Genomic DNA, 24,622 nt, shown 5'->3' on the forward strand with positions numbered 1-24,622 from the left:
GTGAGACACCTAGTCTGGGTTGGCTTTGTTTTTCTTTTCCTGGGGGGGGCCCTGGGTAGGGGTCTTTCAATGTAGACCAGACTACAAAAATGCTGACTTTATGTCCCTGCCCCTGAACAAAAAAAGAAACTTGTTCTTGTGGTATGATTGACAAGAATGTAACATGGAAAAATAAAAGGACTCAGAAACTGATACTGGTGTTCAAGCTTCAAGCTGAGTATCAGGAAAGCAAAGTAGCTGTCCACTAGCTTCTTACCTCTACCTCAGACTGAGTGGGCTGGTCCTCTCTCCTCAAGCTCTCACCAAGCCTCAAACTGTATCCTCTCCTCAGCATGGCTGGAGAATTAATGTTCCTATCTTCAGTGTAGCTGGAGAATGAATGCCTCTCTGAGACCTTGCTTCTGTCTTATATACTTCCCTAATTTGGGGGTTAAAGTTATGAGCTATAACTCTCTTTTAGACGGATTAACTCTTGTGTAGCTCTGGGTCAACTTGGACTCAACAGAGATCCATCTATCTCTTACTCCTGAATCCTAGTATTAAAGGTGTGTATTACTACCTCCTAGCTTCTGACTGCTGGGATTAAAGGTGTGTGCCTGGTTTCTCTGGCTTGTGACTGACTTTGCTTTTCTGAATCATCAGTTAAGCTTTAATAAATCATAAATAATATATCAATACACAGACTTGTATCTTCTGGTTTCAGCAAACCAACTAAAAATTCATCACAGAATTGCTGTATTGGCCAAGGAAAGTAATTCTGTACTGGTATGAGTTTGAATTAACAATAGATTCTTCAGCCCCCAACTTAACTCCAGGACATTTGCATTAAGACAATAAACAATTTGAAGTTTAAAATACAGGTCTATTCTGCACGAATGGAAAATTGTTAAATGAGAGGAAAAGAAAACACTTGGAGGCAACTCTTGTTCCATTTAATTCGGGTCCAAGAGAAACTGATTTCTGAGTTGCTTCATCTTCATTCAATGAATATATGTGAATTTTATTTAAAAATAAAGTCAGTGATCCTGGCTGGCCTTGAACTTGATATGTATTGACCTTAAACTTCTGACCCTCCTGCCTCTACCTCCTGGGGCTGCTATGATTACTAGCACCTGTTTTCATGAGGCACTGATAGATCTCAGGGCTTCCTGCAAGCACTCTTATCAACTGACATTTCTTCTGACCATCCATTCATTCATTCATCAACACACATCAGTCAGAGAAGGTTCCCATTGACCCTTCTTCTTGGCCAGGAGTGGTAAACAGCAAAATTCTCCAAGTCTGCACTGTTTTCTATATTCAGTAGATGAAGGACCTCAGCTCCCAAGTCTCTGGAACAGCAGCCATAGGAGATCTGGACTTACTTATGCCAAACAAAAGCAATGCTGGAAACTACAATACTTCATTTTCTGTTGAAGCTGAATATCTGTGCGGGATATACTTTGATGTACATATTCCTACTAACTCAATTACTGCAGGTATTGATATACCCATCACTGTCTATAATTTCCTCATGCATGTTATGACACTGTAGATGTGGGATGTAGTCCCAGTAAACTTTAAATGCACATTGTGACACTATGAACTATAGTTCCATTAAATTTCTAGGACCTTTCATTCTCTGGAACTGAAACTTTGTACTCCTTAACCAACATCAAGTCATTACCCTAACCCACCACTGATAGCCTCTTCCTTTTATGGGGGCTTTGCTCTAGGCTTCCTTTATTTCCCGGCACTTCCAGGCCATTCTTGCTTGTTTCCTTGAATAATGTATCATGATAAGGCGACTCTTCAGGAATTAAACACCCCACCCCCATCCACTTCCACATTATGATCTTGGTTTAGGCATGCTTACAACTTCAAACACCAACTAAGTACAGACTTGAGTTCTCAGAAATTCCTTAATTCTGCAATCATTGTCTCTAACCAAATGAAATGCCTTTTTTAATATAGGTTACCTTGGTCATGGTGTGTTATCACAACAGAAAAGTTCTGAGGACATGGGATTACAAGTAGATGCCACCATGCCACACTTCTCACATGCATTCTGGACATTGGACTAGGTCTTTGTCTTGCATTGCAAAGACTTTACTAAGCCATAAAACCATCCCCTGGATATTCTCCTTCAAAGACATAAAATAAAAAAAGGATATGAGTAAACAGTGACCCTCTCTATGAAGGTTTCCATGTCACAAAGGGTCTGAGTACACAGCCCTCTCTCTGTATAAGGAATTCCATGTAACAAATACACTAAATATACTGTGGCCTCCTTATTATAGATTTTATGTACCCAGTTCTACTTTAGTAACAATTTATATGTGCTAAACACATACAGGTATTATTCTCATCACTATTTCCTAAGGGTGCATAACACCTATTTTCATTGTATTATATGTACAGGTAAATCATCTAGAGATTATTTCAGGTATCTTAGGGATACAAGTCAGGTTTTTTACAAAGATTGTATGCGCCATTTTATTCAAGTCTCGACTAGTCCCTCATGGATACCAAGGACAATTACCCTGACTCTATCTTTACCAGCCAGGCAATTGTCCAAACCAACCCTTCTAAAAGAGGCTACAGCAGACACCAAGACTCCTATTCTCCTCCAGAGACTTTAGCTTTGCCCAGGACACCATCTATCCTCAGGGACTAATACTCAGTTCCCTTGGGAAGTCCCAAGTCACTCTTCTGAATCTTCTAGTGAAGACAGTACAACAAATATTATCTCTAGAAATATACCCCAGAACACATTAATAAAGCAACGTCAATCATACTGAGTCTGTGTCTCACCATATACCAGCATACCTGCTCTGAATTTCTAAAGCCTCCTCATGTGCACAAAGTCTGTATCTCTTTCCTTCATCTTACTTGACTTCCTCATAGTGGTACAGGTACCTAGTAAGGCTAAATTGAATTTTTTAATTAAGTAGAAAATAAAACTAAACAGACTGAGGCCATGAGTCATGTCTTAAACATTTGATCATATCAACCTATATTTAAGAAAATAATTTATTTTTGGACCAGAGAAATGGCTCAATAGCTATAGGCTCTTGTCACCAAGCCTGACAACCTGAATTTGGTTCCCAGTTGGAAGGAGATAACTGACTCATACAAATTGTCCTCTTACCTTTGCATGTGCCATGTCACACACATGCTTGTGTATATGCATACACACAATGTAAGTTCTTAAAAATGTAAGAAAAATATTTTGTTTATTGGTCCATATATTGTCTCCTCTGTGCAAATACTTCACTAGTATTTACAAGTGAGTTTTATTTTTTAAATTTAGGTTATCTTAGTCAGGCTTTTTATCATGGAAAAACATCAGTGGGAAGGTTTTCTAGTTCATCTCAACCCACAGATAGCATTTTCATCAGAATGAGGCAAATGATAATTAAATAAGCTGAACTGTCTCAAGGCTTGTGTTAAAGACTTTAGTGCAGATTAGGAACTTTCATGATCCTCCACAAGGTTCTCTTATTTCACAGCTGAGAAAACTGAGACCCAGAGAGGCAAACATGCTAAGTTATAACTGCCTCATCACCTATTTAACACCACATTGGTCAAGACTATGCTTTCAATGTGATTGAGCAGTCCTCAAATAACAAGGTTGAGAAGAGGTATGGACTGAAAGAAAGTACTGAATTCATGAGGTACTCGCCAACATATGTGTGCCTCAAGGGACTAATTATTTACATTTGTCTCAAAGGACTAGATTTAAACTCTAGTGCCTGAATTAGGTCTTTAATAGGCTCCACTGTTTGCGTCTTGTGTGTGGATTGTTTTAGAATTCATCTTTCTAGGCTTATTGTCTTTCTTCTTCTCTTACCATGTTAAACCTCTGCTATGAAGACTTTGTCAGAAATCAACGATGGTACAAGCACATCAGTCCTCCAGAACTGTGAACTAAATAGACCTCTTTATGAATTACTTAACCTTGGGAATTTTATTATGTTAACTCAAGGTGGACTGTTAGTTGATAAGTTTCATATGCCAACCTTGATGAGATGGGAGAAGCCAAGCATGAACACACTGTTTACTTAAGACCGCATGTGTTTTGTTGATGCTATAACTACCAAGTTTTCTCAATCTCAAGACAAAACACTTTCCTTCCAGATGACCTTTTGGAATGACCTCTGCTCTCCTTGGGGCAAGGAAGTGAATGTCATTTAGTGCTTTGTGACACAAGCAAATACCCATCAACTCTATACCTCAAGAGTTACTCACTCATTGCCAAAGTCAAACAAGTAACATTCAACCCAATCCCCACATGACTTTGAATACATTCTCCATTTCCTGCTAGTGCTGAATTATCTATGGCCCAGAGCATGAAAATTTGGTGCATAAATCAAAAACAAGTTAGGCTTTTTCCCCCTCCATGCTGTTGCAGAAATATCAATTTGCCACATCATTTAGCAGCAAAAGAGAAAGCTCCAGATGGATCAGAGAAGTGTGAGCAATGAGCTTGATGACTTGGGAATAATACTTGGAATTTCTGACCAAATTTAATTCTTTACAGCCTCAAAAAGTGACATTACCATGTAGAAACCCATGGAAAGAGCACACACACACACACAGACCTTCCTTCTCCTGTAGCCTTGGTTTTAATTGCATTTACTTCTAATGCTTTCCCTATTATTGACAACTTTGGTTACATGAAATACCACCAACATTTCCATCCTTTTATTTATTTTTACAACTTACCAATGGCTCTCCGTGTTAGAACAAAATCCAGTTTTATATCTATCTTCCTATCCTGACTTTTTTCTTTTTTGTTAACAGCTTAATACCACCTAGAGTCAGCTGGGAAAAAAGGAAGTTCAGTTAAAGAACTGTTTCCATGAGATTGGCCTGAGGTTTTGTCTACAAGACATTTTTTTATTTCTAATTGATAGGAGGCCCAGCCCACTGTGGATGGTACTATCCCTAGCAAGTTGTTCTGGACCATGTAAGAAAGTCAGCTGAGAAAGGGAGCCAGCAGCACCTCCATGGTTCCTACCTCCAGGTTCCTGCTTGAGTTTGCTCCCTGACTTCCCTCACTGATAGACAGTGATAAGGTAGTGAAAGCCAAATAAACCCTTTCCTCCTCAAGTTGCTTTTGGCATAAGTGTTTAATCACAGCAACAGAAAGGAAGCTAGAGCATTCGGCAAACATAAACCTAAGGCTCTTAACCAATAATTCCTATGCATACATCAGTAGATGCAGCTGCCCGAGGCTATCTGCTCTTGGCTACAGGGTTGGAGAGAAGGCTCAGTCTTTAGGAGCAAGTGCCTCCCTTACAGACAGAACAGGGGATCTCATGACCTCTTCTGGCCTCGATAGGGAACTATGCTCATATATACAAGAACACACACACACACACACACACAATTAAAAAGTAAAATAGATCTTTAAAGATGATAAATCCTTAGGTTAGGACTTAGGAAAGTTGCATGCTGGGTTTGAGTCTGATGTGTGACCCCAGTGTTCATCCCTGTAGCCCCACACCCAGAGGCTGGCACACATGGGATCTGATATGCCTTGTCTAGGAAATGCCTCCCAACAGACAGCCCTTCTGCACCAGGCCTGGCTTTGCCATCTCCTGTGTACCACCTGCCTATTTTCTACTGCATGTTTGTTGATTATTTGTCATTGGTTGTTCATTCATCAACTTCAGACAATCTACCTGTTGTCACCTCATGAATTTAACTCCAACTTCACCTCTGAAAGTCCTGATGTTGAGGTCTGGTTATGTAGTATATCACAGTGATGTCTATAGTTTTACTGCTTTTTAATTTGTTTCAGAGTTTCACTACGTAGCCTTGGCTGGAACTCACAGAGAACCTCGTGCTTCAGCCTCCCAGATACCAGGATTAAAATCACAACCCACTATGGTGTTGGCATTGTTTAAATGAGTCACTGTGTTTGCTTAAACACTTATGTATGACTCTCTCTCTAAATGGTCAAAACTACTTTCTGACCCCATTTCTCACTCACCTGTTCTCAGTCAGTTTGAGCAAAGTCAGTCATCCTCTAATGAAGAAAACATGAGACCACCATACTCCTCTCAGTTACAATTAGTCAATGGGTCTTAGAGCTTTTATGTAGTGTGCAAAGTGTAGAGTTGTCCTTTGGGTTTTATTGTGATTGTTTTAGTGCTAGCAAAGCAGCACCTTGTAACAGATGCTGACTACAGGATGAAGCTGCAGACAGCTTTAGTGAGATGAATTTTCTATAGGTGCTGAGGATTTCAAGGCAAATTTTTTAAAAAAGTGTCTTTAAAACTGTGCCTTGGGTGATGATTGTCACAAGCACAAGCATGAAGGCCCAGAAACCAATGTAAATGCCCAAAGGGTATCGTAAGCTGCCTGTAATTCCTGCTTCAGAAGAGAGGACAAGGGTGTCCCAGAACTTGCAAGCTTGTGAGTATTGATCTCTTTAGGTTTGATTGAAAGACAGAAAGTGGAAAGAATGAGGTGGAAGAGTAATAGAGTATGGTTCCCAAAATCAGTCTCTGGATTCCACATGCACACTCATACACAAGCATACATGCACACACACACACACACACACACACACTCAAGCATACATATTAATCTGTATATATGCCCCCCAAAGCACACATACCACAAACAAAAACATGTACTACACACTTACATGCCACACATGGACAGACAGACAGACAGACAGACAGACAGACACACACACACACACACACAGGAAAAGGGAAAAATATCCCTCAATGACTGAGACATTTGTTAGTAAGCTAAGGGAGTTGTAAGTCTAATTACCAAAAATATAAAAGCAAGGAAGAAGACAATAGAAATCCAACAGTATTTATTAAAGGCAAATTTTGTTGAAAAAAAGAAGATCCACCTTCAAAACTTTTAATTTTCAACCATGAAGCAGCCATTCTTGAAGCTGGCATGATAGCTCAGTCAGTATACTGCTTGTCTTGCAAGCATAGGGCCCTGAGTTTGTGCCTAGAACACACAAAAATGCTAAGTGTGACAACTCATGGTTATAACCCCAAACTAGAGAGTTAGAGACAACAGATCACAGGACTCCCTGGACAGCCAGCATAGTCTCTATTTAGCAAGCTCCTGGCCAGTGATAGATCCTTTCAATAAATACAAGGCGGACAGCGCCTGAGGGATCACCTCTATGGTTGACCACTGGCCTCCACTTACACGCAAATTCACATTGTGCATCAGGACAAGGACAGACACAGACAGAGGGAAAAGCTGGTTTTTTTTTTCTTCTTTTCTTCTTTTAACCTTCAAAGGAGAATCTTCTGCCACTGACTACAGAGAAATGCAAGGCATGTCACAGGCCAGCCCAACCCAATTTGAGATGAAATGATCCACAGTGTCACGTTGCAATTTGGAGACAAAGGGAGAGATCTGATCATCTGGGCCAGTACTCATTTCTACTTGAGGAAAAAGAAAACAAGGAGCACTTCCTAGAACTGTCCTTTGCTATTAAAAGTGAGACGATTGCCTGCCCTTCAAAAATGTTTTGTATTATTAATTTTTCACTAATGACATTTTGAAGTGCCATGTTTAATCCTTGCCAGAGTCTTGCTCTCAGCAGTGACGATGTGGGGCACTCTAACAAGCATGACCCCAGTCTCTTACCCAGATTGGATTCATTCATTACCCAGCGCCATAGCCAATTTCCACCTCAGATCCACAAGAGAGTTTTCTGCAGCTGTTTGTCAAATTTGCCTTTGCAATGATTTCCATTATTTCTGGAGGTCTGCCTGCAATGGTTTAAGTATGCACAGAACGAGAAGCAGGTGTGGGCTGCCACTCAAAGGAAACCAGAAGAGGCCCCAGTGAGCTCGCAGGAAAGACTGGTACCGGAAAGGCCTTGCAAGGCTATTTGAACTGGAATTGCCCCAATCACAGATGAACCCGAAAACTAACATCAGGAATGCTTCTTCAGAATTTAGAGGCACCCTCACTTTATACTTTGCCAACACTGAGTCATTCTCATGGCCAGGTAAAATTAGGGCCCAAAGGTCTTACTGAAATATTGTTAAACGGCATTTTTCAGGAAGAAAAAAAGGAACCAAAACAAAATGAAGGATTTGGAAATAGACCATCACAGAGACGACAGAATCTGAGAACAAATCAACTCCAGATATAAACAGCAGTGATAAACATCTTTGTGTTTATAAAGGCTCAATCAAATTTTAAATTGATAACAAGATGAATGGAAGAAATTCAGAAAAAATTCAAATGTGGTAAAAGGGTTTTTTTGTTTTACTTATTCTCATTTATATAATAAGTGTTTATAGAGTTTAAAAGGAAATAAAGATATAGTATTTGAATCTCAGGCACGCAGAGTAGACCAGCATTGATTGACACGCTGGCACAGGCTCTCAGGTGTGTCCATGGTGACAAACAAAGATGAAGCTAGACTGCCCTGGTCGAGGGTGATAGCATGAGCGGTTTGCACTCATTCTGAGGTCAGGAAAGCACCAGAACCCAGACACCACAGGCCATGTGCCCTGGGCCAGCTTTCTCAGGTTCCTACAGCGAGACCAGAAGTTCTGAAGAGATAGTTTCAAATGGAAAGCGACACGAACAAGACTTAGTGTGGTTCCATGTGTGCTCAGGGTGCCCATGCCAGGATGAAACAGGTTGTCCTTGGCAAATGTGAAAGCAGAGCACAAGGTGATTTTGTTTGTGCGTTTGTTTACTTTTTGTTTTTGAGATAGGATCTCTTATAGCCCAGGCTGGCCTCCAACGCCCTATGTAGCCTAAGCTGAAAATTAACTACTGATCCTCCTTCCTCCACCCGTGGTGTGGTGGAGGGACAAGTGTGTACCCAGAAAGCCAGTATGTATAGTACTGGAGATCAACAAAAGGTCTCTTAAGATGCTGAGCAGGCAACCTATCAACTGAGCTACACACCCAACCCCAGAGTGCTGTTTTGTTCTTGGGTTGTTTGTTTTGTTTATGAAATCTTCTAAGTGATTAAAAGTCTAAAATTAAAAAACAACAGTTTACTTATTTAACCAATACTGCCTTAGTATATGAGGTTAGTGAGGAGCAAATACAAAGGGGAAGTTGAACCATCTTCAAACTCTCAGTCTCAAAGGGAAAATGGAGTTCCAAGTGGAACAGGGAGGCTGAGGAGAAAAGCTGACTCAGCAGTATTCACCTCCTGTGGGGGAGTGGGCAGAGGCCTCCCAGGTGAGACCTGCAGGAAAGCTCCGCCCACCCTCGCCACATTCTGCATTCCACAGAAGGAATGGGATCCAGATCACCTGGAAGCTCACGGGCTCCAACCCCACATTAGTTTCTATTTGAGTCACCTGAAGTAAGGGCCAAACTTTGCATTTCAAACAAGCACCCAGGTGATCCTGGTGCTTTGATCTCAGGAGTGTCCCCTTTAACCTGAGTCCCAAGGGGAGGAGAACAACTGGGCAAACAGAGACACCAAGATGCCACTGACAGCAGGCCACAAAGGCAAGTGGCCACAGCGTGGTTAAAACAGGGGAATACTGAAAACAAGCTGGATCAGGATAAGATACATGGTATGTCAGATGTCTTGAAACATCTGGCTAAGCCCAGCTAGCTCAGAGCAAAACTGAGAAAATTCAGCGGTTGTAAACTTAAAAAATTGACCACCTTTCCTCCAAATTCCCTATCCTTGAACCATCCGTAATTCACTAACCTCTAACTTTAGTCCCAACCTACTTAGTGTCCATTGGGTGTAAAACTGGTCCCTCCCTTTGTCAGGTCATCTGTTTCTGGGGGTTAATCCAGCCCAGTCTTAATCCCTTTGGTCATCAGTCCTCCCTCTCTGTTACTGGCTTTCTTGAGTTCAGCTCAGTACTTAACCGAGGGAGTCTGCCTCTTCTTCGATCAGCCACTGAATAAAGGTTCTGTTTCCCAGACTCTCTGGCCATGGGATTGTAGGCTGGCACTCCCCAGATCTATGTCTAAAATCCATATATGAGAGAGTACAGGCCATGTTTCTCTTTTTGTGACTGGGTTACCTCACTCAGGATGGTTTCTTCTAGTGTCATCCATTTGCCTGCGAATCTCAGGATTCCATTGTTTTTTTCTGCTGAATAGTATTCCATTGTGTAAATGTACATTTTCTCTATCCACTCTTCGGTTAAGGGACATCTAGGACCTGACAAAGGTTAACTCTTGAATCCCAGGCATCAGCCTGGGAATCCAGCATGGGACTGATCAAGACCCCCTGAATGTGGGTATCAGTGAGGAGGCCTAGGTAATCTATTGAGCCTTGGGCAGCAGATCAGTACTCATCCTGAGTATACACATGGACTTTGGATGCCCATCCAACAATGTGAGGTGCACTCTCACCCTGAACTCTTGGGGAAGGATCTAGGCCCTGCCTTGGATGAAATGACAGACTATGGACACCCCCATGGAGGGCCTCACCCTCCCTGGGGAAATGAGGAGATAATGGAGGGGTTGGGGGGAGGGCACGGGAGGAGGGGAGGGAAAGGGAGAAGGACCTGGAACTGACTTGTGAAGCAACCTTGTTTCTTATCTAAATTTAAACTGAAAAAAAAAACTGGTCCCTCCCTCAAAAAGAAAAGAAATTACAATCCCCTTGGTGCAGTCAAGGTGGAAATTTCAACAAAGAAATGACACTTTCATTATTATTTGACTTTCCCTTTTTCTCAGCCCCCAACCCTGATAACATATAATTGTGCCACCCTCCATGAAGATATGTTGAATCCTGGAGCACAAAGACTCAGAATGTGGCCTTCCTTATTTGGAAATAGGGTTTTTATACATATTCTAACAAAAACTGAAATCATCACAGTAGATCTTAGTCCAATATGACCAATGTCCACAGTTTCCATTAAAAGGCCATTTGGACCTAGAGACAAACACAGATGGGGGACAGTATGAAGACACACAGGGAGTATGGCATCTGAAACAAGAGATGGGAGCCAATGTCTGCAAGGAAGCCAAGGGCTACGGGCAGCTAGAGAGCTGGAAGACACAGAAGCAGCCTCTCCTCAGTAGTTCACTGTGGTCCTGCAGACACCTTGAGCTCACACCCTGAGTATCCTCTACTGCATGTCAATTAACTGTTGTTCTGAATCCCCCAGGGGTGCCCCCTCTCTCTCACACACACACACACACCTTGGCATCAGACATATTAAACATGAGATCTCTATATCATCCTCCAACATTAAATAGCCTTTGTATTCAGAGAAATGGACAGTCTTTCTCAAACTACAATGGCAGGGAGAGAGTGAGAGACATCTATTTGATTTTGAGAAAATGTTAAAGAACACAAATAGAGTCCCTGATTCTTTGGAGAATACATATAAAATCAACTGTTACTACCAAAAACAACACCAATAGCTTGGTGATGTTATAGTCACCCTTGCCCATCAAAGGCCTACCTAGTGGCCAATAATCAGTCTTATGGTTTTTGCCTTCCCTGTGCTGCACAGGAGCCTGGAGGAGGAATTTCAGAAATAAGTGGGCAGGAAAGGCCCACCATGTCTATGAGCCAAATGTAAATTTCTTGAACTCTCTAGGGTTAAGGGTCTTTCCCTTCCTGTTAGCGTTTTAAATGTCCCATTTAGAGGCTGTGATAATTGCCTGCTTGTATGACAATAAAAGTAATGCTGGGAGACAGTCCATTGGTTGATAGTGCTCAGAATTTACTGTTACCTGCAAAGTCAACATGCCCACCCATTTGGGTAGATGAGCATAAGGGATGGGGGAGGCATGTGTCCCATACACCCTATCATTAAATTCTCACCACAAAGTCTTGAATTTTAGTTCCCGTTTTCTTTGTCAATTGAAATTACTCTTTTCTTTCATAATCTTTTTCTATTGAGAGATAGACAGTGAAAGAGAGACAGAGAGATAGAGATTAAGACTAATATATGCAAACATCCCTCTAGAAGTCAGGCTAACTAGCTGGCCTCCTAGCCCTGTGACAGAGAAGGATGGCTTTGCACCCCTGGTAGTCATCACAGCAGGGATGAAATCAAGCAGGACAGCAGAGACAAAGCCAGAATGGAACAAGTGCTGCACCACAGAACAGCTCCTCACAGAACATCCTGTGAATATGTGCAGAGATAGAGGGTTGAAACAAGAGCCTGGTGATGGGACTCATAACCTCCATGTGACTCTGGATGCCCCCTCATTCTGACTTGTTGACAAGACTCACAGAAGGACTTCCGTCTTCCCTCAGAACAATCCTCCCACACAGGAAAGCAGATGGAGTCATATTCTTTTGTTACAAACTGGCTCACATAATCCTCTAATTTTCCCTCCATCGCTTGGACATTTCTTTGAGACAGGATCTCGTATAGTCCATGCAAGACGCCAATTTGATATGTACCCAAATAGGACCTTGGATTTTCCTGTTCCCCTGTTTCCACATCTAGAGTGCTGAGATTATAGATTATAGAACCATGATGGGATTATCTCTGAATACAAGACAAAGTTCTAAACCAGCTTAACTCAGGAATCAGGGTTAAAGGATCCTGGGACTTAGAACCAACTGTAGAATGACTTCCAATTAAATGTTAAAACCAGAGGGGAAAAGAAGATGGGTGTTTAAAGAAGCTAACCTCAGCTCAAGAACATTGTCTGTACTCTTCCTGCTTGACCAAGTATGGTACCCTATATTTGACCTAAGTGTCCCAGGGCATCCTTAAGAACTGTACTGCCCTGACGATCATTCTCAGTTTTCCAGGTAGGAATCCCAAAATTCAAAGAGGCAATAAGCTACCCAGTTCTCAGTTTCCAGTTCCCATCACTCATCACTTACCAGGAGCCAATGCAGCTAGGATCCCCACTCGAATATGACACGTTCTAGAAGGCGCTCCATCTCTTTCTTTTGAAGACAAACTAGCAGAACAAGTGCTGCATGCAGCTAACCCGAGAAACCTGCTTTTGGCCAAAGGGAACATGTCAGCCCAGCTCTGGAGCCCAGGAGATTAAATATTTAATGGGATGCATCTGTACACCGTGCCCCCCAGAAGGAAGAAATCATCCTTTTCAAAGTCTCTCCACCTGCAGGCTATAAAGATATTGGCGCCAAACGAAACTTTCCTGACACATATAAAGAGCTCTCCTCTCTTGGTGGATGTGGGCTAGTGGAGGAGAAGAATGGCTAGCCGGACTCTGAGTAGTACTCTGTGGCTCCTTCCAGGCATCTTCCTGTGTTTCCCATTCTGTCCTCCTTTGAGTGGGCAGCATGTGACTGAGCTGCCAGGTGTGCTCCACTGTGGGCTAGGGAGCTTCCAGTTTACTGTGAACCTCAGCCTGGAGGCAGAGAGTCCTGTGTTAACAGCTTGGGGTAAGTCAGACTCAACCAGGTTATCTACTCATAAACTTCCTGCCTTGACCCATTCCTTCTTTTAAAATCTCCACAACCCCTACCTACAGAATGCCCAGTCAAAACTGTGCCACTTCCAAACCCACCTCGTCTTGTGTTTTTCAGAGTGGTGAAGTCTGTTAGGGTCAAGTGGTGTGGCTGGTTGTTCACTGATGATTAACCATGGTGCTTCTCATGTTCTACCTGCCCTAGATAGCCGAGGGCTGCCACACAGGCTAAAGAATGACTCTGACTGTGGTACGTGGGTGATGGACAGTCCTGGTGACTCTCTGGTGTTAGAAGCTACCTACAATGGCTGCTATGTCACTATGAGCGTAAGTAGACCCCAGCTATCAGAGTTCTTCTTACCACCAGCCAGACTGATCACTATTACTGTCTCTTCAGAGCTCCCACTATGTCATGGAAGTTGGAGTGCAAGACGTGAATGTAACTGAACATATGCCAGGGGCAAGGAAGAGACTGCTTAAATGCCCTTTGGATCGTCAAGGTAAGTGTAGAACGCATTCGCGCTAGGGGAGGGTCCTGCCTAAAGGGTGTTCTAGGGCTGGCTCCTCCTGTGTACTCCAGGTAGCATTAACAACTAACCCTAAGAACGACTCTTCCCTCCATGTCATCCCTTAAGAAAAGTAACTATAGGAAGACTCCAGCTGAGGCTGGGCATGGTTAGTTTAGATGTGTCACTTGATTTCCTGACCCAGGGCTCCAGGTTCTCCTGGGCCTCTCACCAAATAGCTTTGGCTGTGATTTGCAAAGTTGGAATTTAAATGAGAACTAACTCTTGCTGGAACCAGGAGCCTCCCCACCTTTTGGAAGGGGTGTAAACGCAAGCCAGCTATAGGAAATAGTCAGAGAAGCTCTCTCCTGCTGCAGTCTTCCACCTGCAGCTGGGGCCACTTGATCCTTTAACTAAGAAACGAGACAATTCTTCCCTGGTGGTCTGAGAACCCTTTATCGTGATTAGGACAGATTCAAACTTCATTCTCTCTTGCCACTATCTGGTAACCCAGATAGGGATTGGTGATATATACCAAATGAGTCACAGGCTCAAATCTGCTGGAAGTCCTATGGCTTGAAAAGCTCCTGTGGGATTACCCATGGCGAAGCTTGATAGGTCCCTCCAAAAAGCCAGAAAGGTACTCACTGGAAACCATGTGAAGAGCCTCCCTGCTCCTACATAGGGAGAATGTTTTTCTCAGTAGGGATCGCATTTTGGGAGACTGACAAGGTGACTCAACATTGTTTTTCCTTTGGCATTTAATCTATAGTGAGTAGAGTCAACAGGCCTATTGAGGTGGTCTGGATGTTCTGGAGTTGAAAGCCCATGGTTTACTTGGACCACGCTGCTGTCTAGCTTGAATTCCCCTTCCCTTCTCTATATCCAGGCCCAAACACTCTGAGTACTGAAGTGTGCAATCCTGTGCCAGTAAAAGAAAGGCTTCTCTGTGCTCCCTTGCCCATCTCTCAAGGAGACTGTGACAAGCTGGGTTGCTGCTACATCGCTGAAGAGGAAGAGGTGGGCTACTGTTACTATGGAAACACAGGTACTTGCTTCCATCTCAAATCAGTTGAGAAAAAGGGGCTTAGTGATTTCTGGTGACACCAGAGCAGGAAAAGCTTTATTCAGCCAGCAAGTAAAAAAGCAAATGCTTGATAGTGAATGGGTAATTCTGCCTAGAACTAGAACTTTCATTTATTTATTTATTTATTTATTTATTTATTTTGGTTTTTCAAGACAGGGTTTCTCTGTGGCTTTGGAGGATGTCCTGGAACTAGCTCTTGTCCACCAGACTGGCCTTGAACTCAGAGATCCGCCTGCCTCTGCCTCCCGAGTGCTGGGATTAAAGGCGTGCGCCACCAACACCCGGCTAGAACTAGAACTTCCTATAGCCTTTCATAAATATCCTTTCACAAATATTCTAGATATCAAACACAAAGTAAACCTGCATGGGCATTAAGAAATTACATGTGACAGGTACTTACTAATTGATAAACTTATTTCCCAAGGAGCAGCCATTTAGGTGGCTTAGTAGTCTGACTGTTTAGAATGAATCACCTCTAAGTATTCAGAGAATCACCAAGTGATTATTCACAGGCCCCATATCAAGATTGAAGGTTTTCTAGCACATTAAACACCCAGAGCCCAGCTGTAAGTAGTAGATGAAGGAAGGCATTCACACACCTGCCCTACAAATGCAGGTGTAGCTAAAGAACAGCCTTGCCTCAGGGCTCTAGGTTCTATTGAGCCATCCATCAAGAGCTTTTCGCCATGCAGCTTCCCCTGTGATTTGCAAAGTTGGAATTTAAGTGAGAACTAACTCTTCCTGGAATGGAACCAGGAACCTCTTCACCTTTTGGAAAGGGTGGAAAACGCAAGCCAGGAAGCAGCCAGAGAAGCCCTTTCCTGCTCAAATCTGCCACCTGCTCCTGGGGACACTTGACCATTTAACTAGGAAACCTAAGGCAAGGTCCTAGGGAACATAGCCATTGGAAGCCTGTTTCCAGGTCATCAGTGTGAGGGCATCTGAAGCAACTGAGATATTAAACATAGGTCCTCCTGGTTCCATCTCAGGAGTTCCCTGACCTCACCCATCTCTGGTGTTCCAGTGACCTCCCAGTGTAGCAGAGAGGGCAGCTTCTCCATTGCTGTGTCCAGGAATGTGACCTCACCACCTCTGAACTTGGATTCACTACACTTGGTTGTCAGGAGTGACAGTGGATGTGACCCTGTGATGGCAACACCCACCTTTGCCCTGTTCCAATTTCCATTTACTTCCTGTGGGACCACAAGGCGGGTGAGAAAACTGCCTCTGGGAAATCTGGGTAGAAGCAGTGCCCTAGTGATTGGGAGACAAGATATTATAGTCGGGAAGACCAGTCCTGACCACTGCCTGGTGTCTAGAACAGTCTCTGGGGCAAATGGCCTTGCTTAGAGGATGGACACGTCTCCTATGGTCAAGTCTTTCCTCCACCATTCTGTAGGGAATAAATATAAGGAGATATCTCTCACTCCAGGATCTATGGTAACCGTAAGGAGGATGCCGACTTGGATACGGTGGTCCATTTGCCTAAGCTCAGTACTGAAATCATCTCCTCATTTCTTGGTTCTGCATTGAACCTAAGACATGCTTTCCAAGTTAATCATCAACAGGACCCTCTGCCTATCTGTAGGGAATCAGAATAGGATACAAAATAGAATGTGACTAAGAACTTGGTCTGGGCAACAGATTGAAGTGACAATTTCTCTTTACCCATTGGACAGGTCATTGGAGACCAGGTCGTGTATGAAAATGAACTATTGGCCACTCAGGATGTGAGAACTTGGGGCAATGGCTCTATTACCCGAGATAGCATCTTCAGGTAGAGTCGATTTTGACCAGAATAGCCAGTAGACCTTTTCTTCACAAGGCACGACTCCTGGGGGTAAACTGAGCCTACAGAATACTTCTCAGCAATAGGTGAATCTGCCTGCTTCTTTGGCTTGTCACTCATGCAGACTACTCCATAACTGGGTCTCTGCTCCCAACTTGATCTCCTCCTCATAGACCTTCTACCTCATGGAGGTAATGTTTCTCACCCGGGCCCCCTCCTTTTTACCTTGTCTAGGTTACGGCTGAAAGAATTCCTTTCAGTCCTGACTCCCCAGGTCTCACACTTGAGATTCACTGCTGTAGATTAAAACAAAGTACTATGTTAGGCTTGAGAGCCCTGTGAGATAACACCTGTGTTCTCGTCTCTGAACACTTGATGCTCTCAACTTCTCCAACCTTAGGCTTGTCCTTGCATGGAGTCTCCATGGAGCACCTCCCATCTGGCTTTCTTGACAACTATTTTCATATCTGCTCACCTGTAAAGACATTCAATAATTACCTGCTTTGCACTAGTCACCCATCTCATGCAATACCCTTGTTTTTGGGGGGGGGTGGGGGTAGATGGGCATTGAGGTTTCTCTGTAGCTTTTAGAGGCTATCCTGGAACTGGTTCTGTAGACCATGATGGCCTCAAACTCAGATTTGCCTGCCTCTGCCTCCCAAGTGCTGGGATTAAAGGCATGTGTCACCATGCCTGGCTAGCACACTTGTTTCTTTCCTCACCAATTCATACATTGGTTCTATTGGAATAGTAACAACAGAAATAGTTCTAAGGGCAGAAACCACTTTTGATTTAGTTATGAACTTGAAAGTCACCTACCACTTGATCCTCTGGAGTTCAAATTAGCAGGAGAGGCCAGCACACCCATGCTACTAAAATCTTTTTCCTGCAGGCTCCGAGTCAGCTGCAGCTACTCTGTTCTCAGCAACACATCCCCAATTAACATGCAAGTGCTGACTCTCCCACCACCCCTTCCTAAGACCCAGCCTGGGTCCCTCTCTCTCGAGCTTCAGATTGCCAAGGGTAAGCATTCCTTGGTGAATCCCACCTGAAATCTACGTTACTAACTTTGTAACAAGACACTTGTATAAGTATTTAGGAGTTGAGGCTATTCCTAGTAACATAGTTTCCTAGCTCTGCTTATAATAGTTTTACTGTGTGTGTGTGTGTGTGTGTGTGTGTGTGTGTGTGTGTGTGTGTGTGTGTGTGTATGTAGAGGTCAGAGTTCCATCCATCTTATTTTCTGAGGTGGGATCTCTCATTGGCCTGGAGTGTTGTCTCTGCTTTGCCAACTTTAGGATTATAAGCACAGACCATCAATCCTGGTCTTTTCACATAGGTTCTGTGGGTCAAGTTCAGATCTGCATGCTTTTACAGGCTGGTATTTTACATACTAAGGTACCTGCCCCCCCCCCCATCCTGTTTTAATTCTGGCTTTCTTTCTGCAGATGAAACCTATGGCTCTTACTATGGTGCTGAAGACTACCCATTGGTGAAATTTCTCCAGGATCCTATTTATGTTGAGGTCTCCATCCTTCACAGAACAGACCCCTCCTTGGAGTTACTGCTAGAGCAATGCTGGGCCACATCTGGCCCTAACCCTTTTCTTCAACCACAATGGCCAATCCTAGTGAAGGGGTAAGTGGGTCCTCCATGGACCTGTGTGCCTCCACAAAATAAGCCCATCCTGACTATGTCTCTTGGCTTAGATGCCCATATGCTGGAGACAACTATCAGACCAGAAGGATCAATGTCCAGAAAGCATCAAGGCCCTTTCCTTCTCATCACCAACGCTTCAGCATCTCTACCTTCAGCTTCACAAATGCTATCAGGAAGGGGCAGAGTTTTGCTGGACAGGTATGGTATCTCCTTCTGCATCCCTTGTAAAATCTTGAGATCCCCAGTACTTAGGACTGTTTATCCTTCTACCACCTCTCTAAGGTGGCTCTTTGAGCTTTGACACTGGCTGTTAGTGTTGAGGGCAGCTTTGAGCTGGTACCAAGAACATGAGTGCCATCTGTCAGCTGGATTGTTTTTTCAACACCATTGTGACACACTAAGTTAGACACGTGGCCATAACACTTTATCAACCTTTTGGAGAGATGAGTTATGGGGTTGGGAGATGTCTGATCTGGAAGATGTCTACAATGTGAAATTGACCTGTCAACCTCCAGGTATACCTGCACTGCAGTGCATTGGTCTGCCAGCCTGCTGGGACACCATCCTGCAAGGCAATCTGTCCTGCTTCCAGGAGTGAGTACCTTAGCTCTTTACAATCACACCTAAAGAGTTCATTCTCATTAATGAAACTTAACTTTCCTCAATACTGACTATGCACAGGAACAGAGCTGAGACTAGATTGGCAGAATCTTGGGACTTTAAAAACCTATAATTCAGTTTATACAAAATTTGACTGAACCAGAAGCTAAGTATGGCCCAACAGGTGTCTGAGTTGGCTAGCATACAGTATCAGATCCAGACTTTTAAAACATATGTTCTGGGATCAAACTCAAGTCCTCATGCTTGCATAGCAAGCACTTTACTGACTGAGCTATTTCCTCAGTCAGCCACTTGTCAACTTTTTCCTTTTACATCTGGCCTGTTCTCCGAAGTAGATGTCCTGACCTACCTGAATGCAGGTCTTCAATGTTCCCTGGTGGTACAAAGGCAGAAGAACCATACACAGAGAGACAGTACATTCTGGAGATGGCTGGATCCAGACATCCTTATAAACCTAGATGTTCTACTTGATCCACTCACTTTCACTTGGCTAGTCTCTAAATCATGATTAAAGATCCTTTAATCTTTAGACATTTTCTACCAAAAAAAACCTACTTAGTAATTCAATGTAGTCATGGTGTAAAACACAAATACAAGTTAATTCTTATTATGTCCTTTATTCCCACTTGTAAAGACAATAGATTGACCTTTTCCAGATCACTTAATTGACAATACATGTAGGATTACACCAGCTGTGTCCTCACTTCCTGTTTGAACATATAACCTCTGGAATATAAAAGCAACTGAATGCCACTGTCTGTGTTCTTCCTAAGAGAAGATGCTAGTTGTAAGATCATTGAAAGCAATTATCTATGTCCAACTCTTGGTGAACTGAAATAACACTTTCATAGAGTTAAACAGAAAATCTTAGACTTGATTGGGTTTGTATTAACACAAAAGGATTTTATATGGTGTGGAATGGAGATATTCGCATCAATGGACTTGGCTGTGTGCTTTAGTCCCTTGGCTCACTCTTGAGTCACGTATACAAGTTAAAATTTCCAAAAAATTAAAGCCTTTCATCTCTCCATCAGGAAGAAGAAAATCTGAGCTTTATTTTAAAAACAACACTGCCAGGATATCCAGCAAGGGCCCTGTGATCCTCCTGCAAGCTACCAAGGACCCTGCAGACATGCTTCATAGATATTCAAGTAAGTGGGAAGATATCAAACTACCAGCTACTTCCTAGCTAGTTACAATCTTGGATGCTTGTAATCTCAGCATGTGGAAAGTTGAGGCAGGAGGATGTCTTCAAGTTCAAGGACAGCCTTGGTACATAGCAAGATGCTATTATTCCCCTTATCCTTAAAAGTTGCTTTCTTGCCTTGTTCCTTACTGTTTAGTGTATGTTTTCCCCCAAAAGAAATCACCATTCCTATAGAAGACTACTTGCTTCTCTCAAGATCTAGAATGACTTGGGCTAAATCAGCATACACTAACCCACCTTTCCACTCTACAGGCACCCCCATGAATTCCCCTGCTCTGTGGGTTGTAGGACTTTCGGCAATCACGATCATCATTTCCATCTTGTTAGTATTCTACCTGGCCATCAGAAAAGCAAGATGAATTACCCAGACTAAGTGTCTCAAAACTGCTTACATTCCCAGTATGGAGTGGGCTTGTCATTTGGAAGATCATCTGATTCTGAATAAACACCTCTACTTATCTGAGCATCTCACTTTTCTCGCTTAGGGAAGGCATCGTATCTCATCTGCGCAAAGAGTAACATGCTGTCCTTTTATTTTAGCTCTCTCACTTAAGCAGAACAATGTTTTGATAGAATACAATTCATGGAGGTGGGTTTACACATACATACCTAACTAAATATCTTGACAAGGTTTAATAAGCTTGAGCTATAAGAATTTTCAAGCAGAGAGAACTAGCCTTTGGGCATCCATGACTCTTTAGGAGTTCTGGGTTTTGGATTTTAAGGGGACAGCCAGCAGGTCACAAGAGGGGCTGAAAGGCCACATCTGTGCATATCTGTAATCATAGCACATGGGATTCCCAAGATGACAAGTTAAAGGCTAGACTAGGCTATATAAGAGACCCTGTCCTGTCATTTAAAAAAAATAGAAAAATAGATCTGTTTGTTGGAGCACCTGCCTGTTCTGTTCAAAGCCATGGGCTTGAAGCCTAACAGTACCCCTAAAAAGCAACCATCCGGACTTCTAGAGGGTGACTTAAGAAATCCTAATCAAGACTTACAGTTGTATTTCTAACTACTACAGATTTTAACTACTACAGTTTCTAATCCTAGGGCAAGAACCAGGGTATTTGTGGCAGTAATAAAGGTCAATTTGTCTGATTAAAACTGACTCACCTTGGCCATCTCAAGTAGGCAAAACAAAGTGAAAATATATCAATTTCAAGAATACCCATAGCTGCAAGTGCCCATGTTAGCTTCTGAAGACCAGCATTTGTGAACATTAGTAACAAATACTGTGTACTACTATCAGATGTTAGAGTTCTTCAGTTTTTTGTTCAGGCTGCCGTCTAACTTTATATAGCCAAGGTTCACCATAAACTCTTAATCTTCCTGCCTCTTAGTCTAAAATTCCGGGATTACAGGCAAGTGCCACCATCCCATTTCTGCCTTGCTGGGGATAGAACTCAGAACTTTGTGAATTCGGGGTAAACACCCCATCAACTGAGTATATTCCCTGACTGTTCATTCATATACATGTGTGTGCCGTATTTATATATATAAAATCTTAACAGAATTATAACTGAGGACATTGACAGGAAGCTACCAAGAAGCATTTCATGTGAACAGTTACTTCAGGCTAACTGGGATAAATGAATATAACACATAGGTGAAGTTTAAGTTAAAATACTTTATAGCCTAAATCTGTTAAATGCAATGGACAAAACTCCAGAAAAAATGTTACCTAAACTAAGTTCACTGCTCACTTTTGCCCTCGTACCAGCCAATTCTAAATGCCCAACAACCTCTGATTGAGCTGACAATGTGGAATTGCAGTTTGCTCGTTTCAGACATGCTGTCTGTACTACTTGACTGGTACTGTACTATGCACAGGAGAAAGAACCCCAAAAGTCACCCAGAAACAGCAGTAGGGGATAAACACAGAATAAAATTAAGAGGGGATTTGGAAAAGGCAATCAAGTCACACTGAATATTTAAGAGTATTAGGTGGACACAGTTAGGTATTCTTGGCTTACCATATAAGTAAAGTAACTTTGTGTAGGGTGCTCTAAAATGGTACTTACCAAGCAAGCAAGGAATCTGGGCTTACAAAAGAATGGACAGTTGGTCCAGCCAGCCCTCATATATAGGTCATTTACTGAAGATAAGCTTGCCCCTTTTTAGGGAAGAAAGGCAACTCATATTTAATATGAGGTGTTTACCCGAAGAGGACAATATGATGCTAAAGACTCAATATGAAACCTTCCAGGATTTTTCTAGATGGCTATTACTATCCTGTGAGCCTCTGAATGGAGAGGAACTACACTGTGCCAGGTATCCCCCTTCCCATGGTGTTTCAGAAGTAATACCTTGTAGAATGTATTTCTGGAGGTTATTGCTGCTGTCTTAACCTTGAAATCCTTAAGAATGTTGATCAGAGACAAAGGATGCTTATGCAGGGGAAATGTGTTCACCATGCACCACTGAGCTGAACAGTCCTTGCCAGAAACATGAGCCAGGACCCTGTGATAGTTTAACTTGACACAAGCTTGGGACACAAGCTTAGAAGATAGTTTCAATGAAGATGTGTCCATTTCACTGGCCTATAGAAAAAGTCTGTAGGGCATTTTGTTATGATGTAGGGAGCCAGCCAGGCCACCATAGGAGGTGCCATCCTGGGCAGGTGATCCTCAGTTGTATAAGTATGCTGAGCAAGCCATGAGGAACAAGCTATTAATATTCCTCCATGGCCCCTCAATGAGATCCTACCTCCAAGGTTTCTGCCTTGCGTATCTGCCCTGACTTCCTTCAGTGATGAAGTGAGACTCTTGAGTTGTACAATGAAATAAACCCTTTCCCCTCCAAGTTGTTTTGGGTCATGGTATTTATCATAACTACAGAAAGCCATACCAGGGCAGACCCACAAGCTAATAAAGCCTACAGAATGATGTAAAACTTCTTGAAATCATTATCTCATTAAGCCTGCCTGCCCTCACCTTGATCTGTAGTGTTGGCTGGCCTAGAAGTTACTATATAGTCCAAGCTAGCCCTCAAACTTAATGTCTCAGCTTCCCGAGAACTGAGATGAAACCTGCCTAATTGAGATTGGATTGCTATGCACTGCCACACCAAATCCACTAGATTTGTGACAAGTTCCACAGACTGAGGCGATAACTTCAAAAGAAGGACATCTCCTGGAAACCATTGTGGAACTCTCAGCTGGAGAAATATATTGAGCCATAGTTCTCATGGCAATCTGTCTTTCTATTTTCTAATATTAACAAAATGTTCCTGAAAGCCTATGTTGACATTTTAAACAAAAATAAATGAGAAACCATTCCCTGAGACATTGTCACTGACCATGACCTCGTCTCCGGGAAAACCATGCTTTTCGAATCATTCATGTCATTCATATAAGTAAATAGTAATAGTATTAATAAAAACTGTCCCAATAATAAAATTTCATATGGCTGTGTGATCGAGAATGGTTTTAATGTTTGATAAGAAAAAAGTTAAAATTGCTTTGTTTCAAAGACTCACAAGAACTAGGCAACAGAGTCAAACAATTGTGACTAGGTAACAGATGTCAAACAGTAACTGACCATAAAAATTCATTAACCTGATCTTAGAAATAAGTGGTTAGCTATGGTTAGCCTTTAATATGTTTTTGATTTATCATTTTATTAGCCTTGGATAAGTTGTGAGTTACTATGCCTAGTAACGATGTCATTTGTCTGCTTCACTGAACACAAACTCTAAGATATGCTTTATTTTAGATAAAAAATCTTGCTAAAAAGCTGCAAAATACACTCAGATTCAAACTGCCTCTGTGTTTGTTTCTGTTTGTCACCGCCGAATCCTTACCCACCTAGTCTTCAAGAACCCTCATCCCAGGGACCCCCATGTCCGGCTGGTGTGGTCTGTGGCAGTGCACTCTGCCTCTTAACAGAAACTTCTCCTCCTGCTTTTGCTGAAAAAATGCTGCTTTTCTGCCTTTACTGATCTGACAGGAGTTGCAGAAATAAGGAAATACATCTGCCATACCCAGAATACCTGATCAAGGAACTGGAGAGGTCCTACCACTTCAAGTTTCTGGTTTCAAGCAATATGGTTTGGAGATGAAGGGAAAAAAGGGATGCCTCTGAGGCAGATTTTATAGGAGTAAAATAAAGAATAGACTCTGGTGATACTGGATTAAATGAGTTGCAACTATGGAGTTTTGCCTTTTAACATTTCATAACTGTTTTCAAAAATGGCTCTACCATTTTGCATGCTGACTAATAATGTATGCAACTTTAATGTTTTCTATACATTTGTCAGTATATCTTCATGCTTTTATCTGATATTGCAAAATGACATTTATAAACCATCTTAATATATTATAAAATGTATAAAACAATAAAATTAGAATTCATCTAAATATAATATGGGTTATTTGTCTTTAAAACATCTAATTAAACTTTATTTTATGTGCATGTGTA

The 24,622-nt window shown here is 42.3% G+C and overlaps 1 protein-coding gene and 1 long non-coding RNA gene across 2 annotated transcripts in view; one reads left to right on the plus strand and one right to left on the minus strand.

Moving 5' to 3' along the window:
- Positions 1-12,975, minus strand: part of LOC110341191 — a 74,821-nt gene extending 61,846 nt beyond the window's left edge. The window contains exon 1 of the long non-coding RNA XR_002383069.1: positions 12,776-12,975. This is a non-coding gene — a long non-coding RNA (uncharacterized LOC110341191). The remainder of the gene's footprint in view (positions 1-12,775) is intronic.
- Positions 12,976-13,097: 122 nt separating this feature from the next.
- Zp4 (zona pellucida glycoprotein 4) lies at positions 13,098-20,662 on the plus strand (the record flags this gene model as incomplete). The annotated part of the gene is given in 12 exon segments (NM_001281648.1): positions 13,098-13,306; positions 13,538-13,659; positions 13,730-13,832; positions 14,728-14,886; positions 15,950-16,137; positions 16,605-16,702; positions 17,607-17,737; positions 18,163-18,352; positions 18,424-18,571; positions 18,889-18,967; positions 20,029-20,145; positions 20,454-20,662. Coding segments are annotated over 12 exon segments (1,632 nt in total). The 3' UTR covers positions 20,561-20,662.
- Positions 20,663-24,622: the final 3,960 nt, after the last annotated feature.

Source organism: Mesocricetus auratus, unplaced genomic scaffold, assembly GCF_017639785.1.
Source record: "Mesocricetus auratus isolate SY011 unplaced genomic scaffold, BCM_Maur_2.0 Super-Scaffold_100013, whole genome shotgun sequence".
In the NCBI taxonomy this organism is placed as follows: Eukaryota; Metazoa; Chordata; class Mammalia; order Rodentia; family Cricetidae; genus Mesocricetus; species Mesocricetus auratus.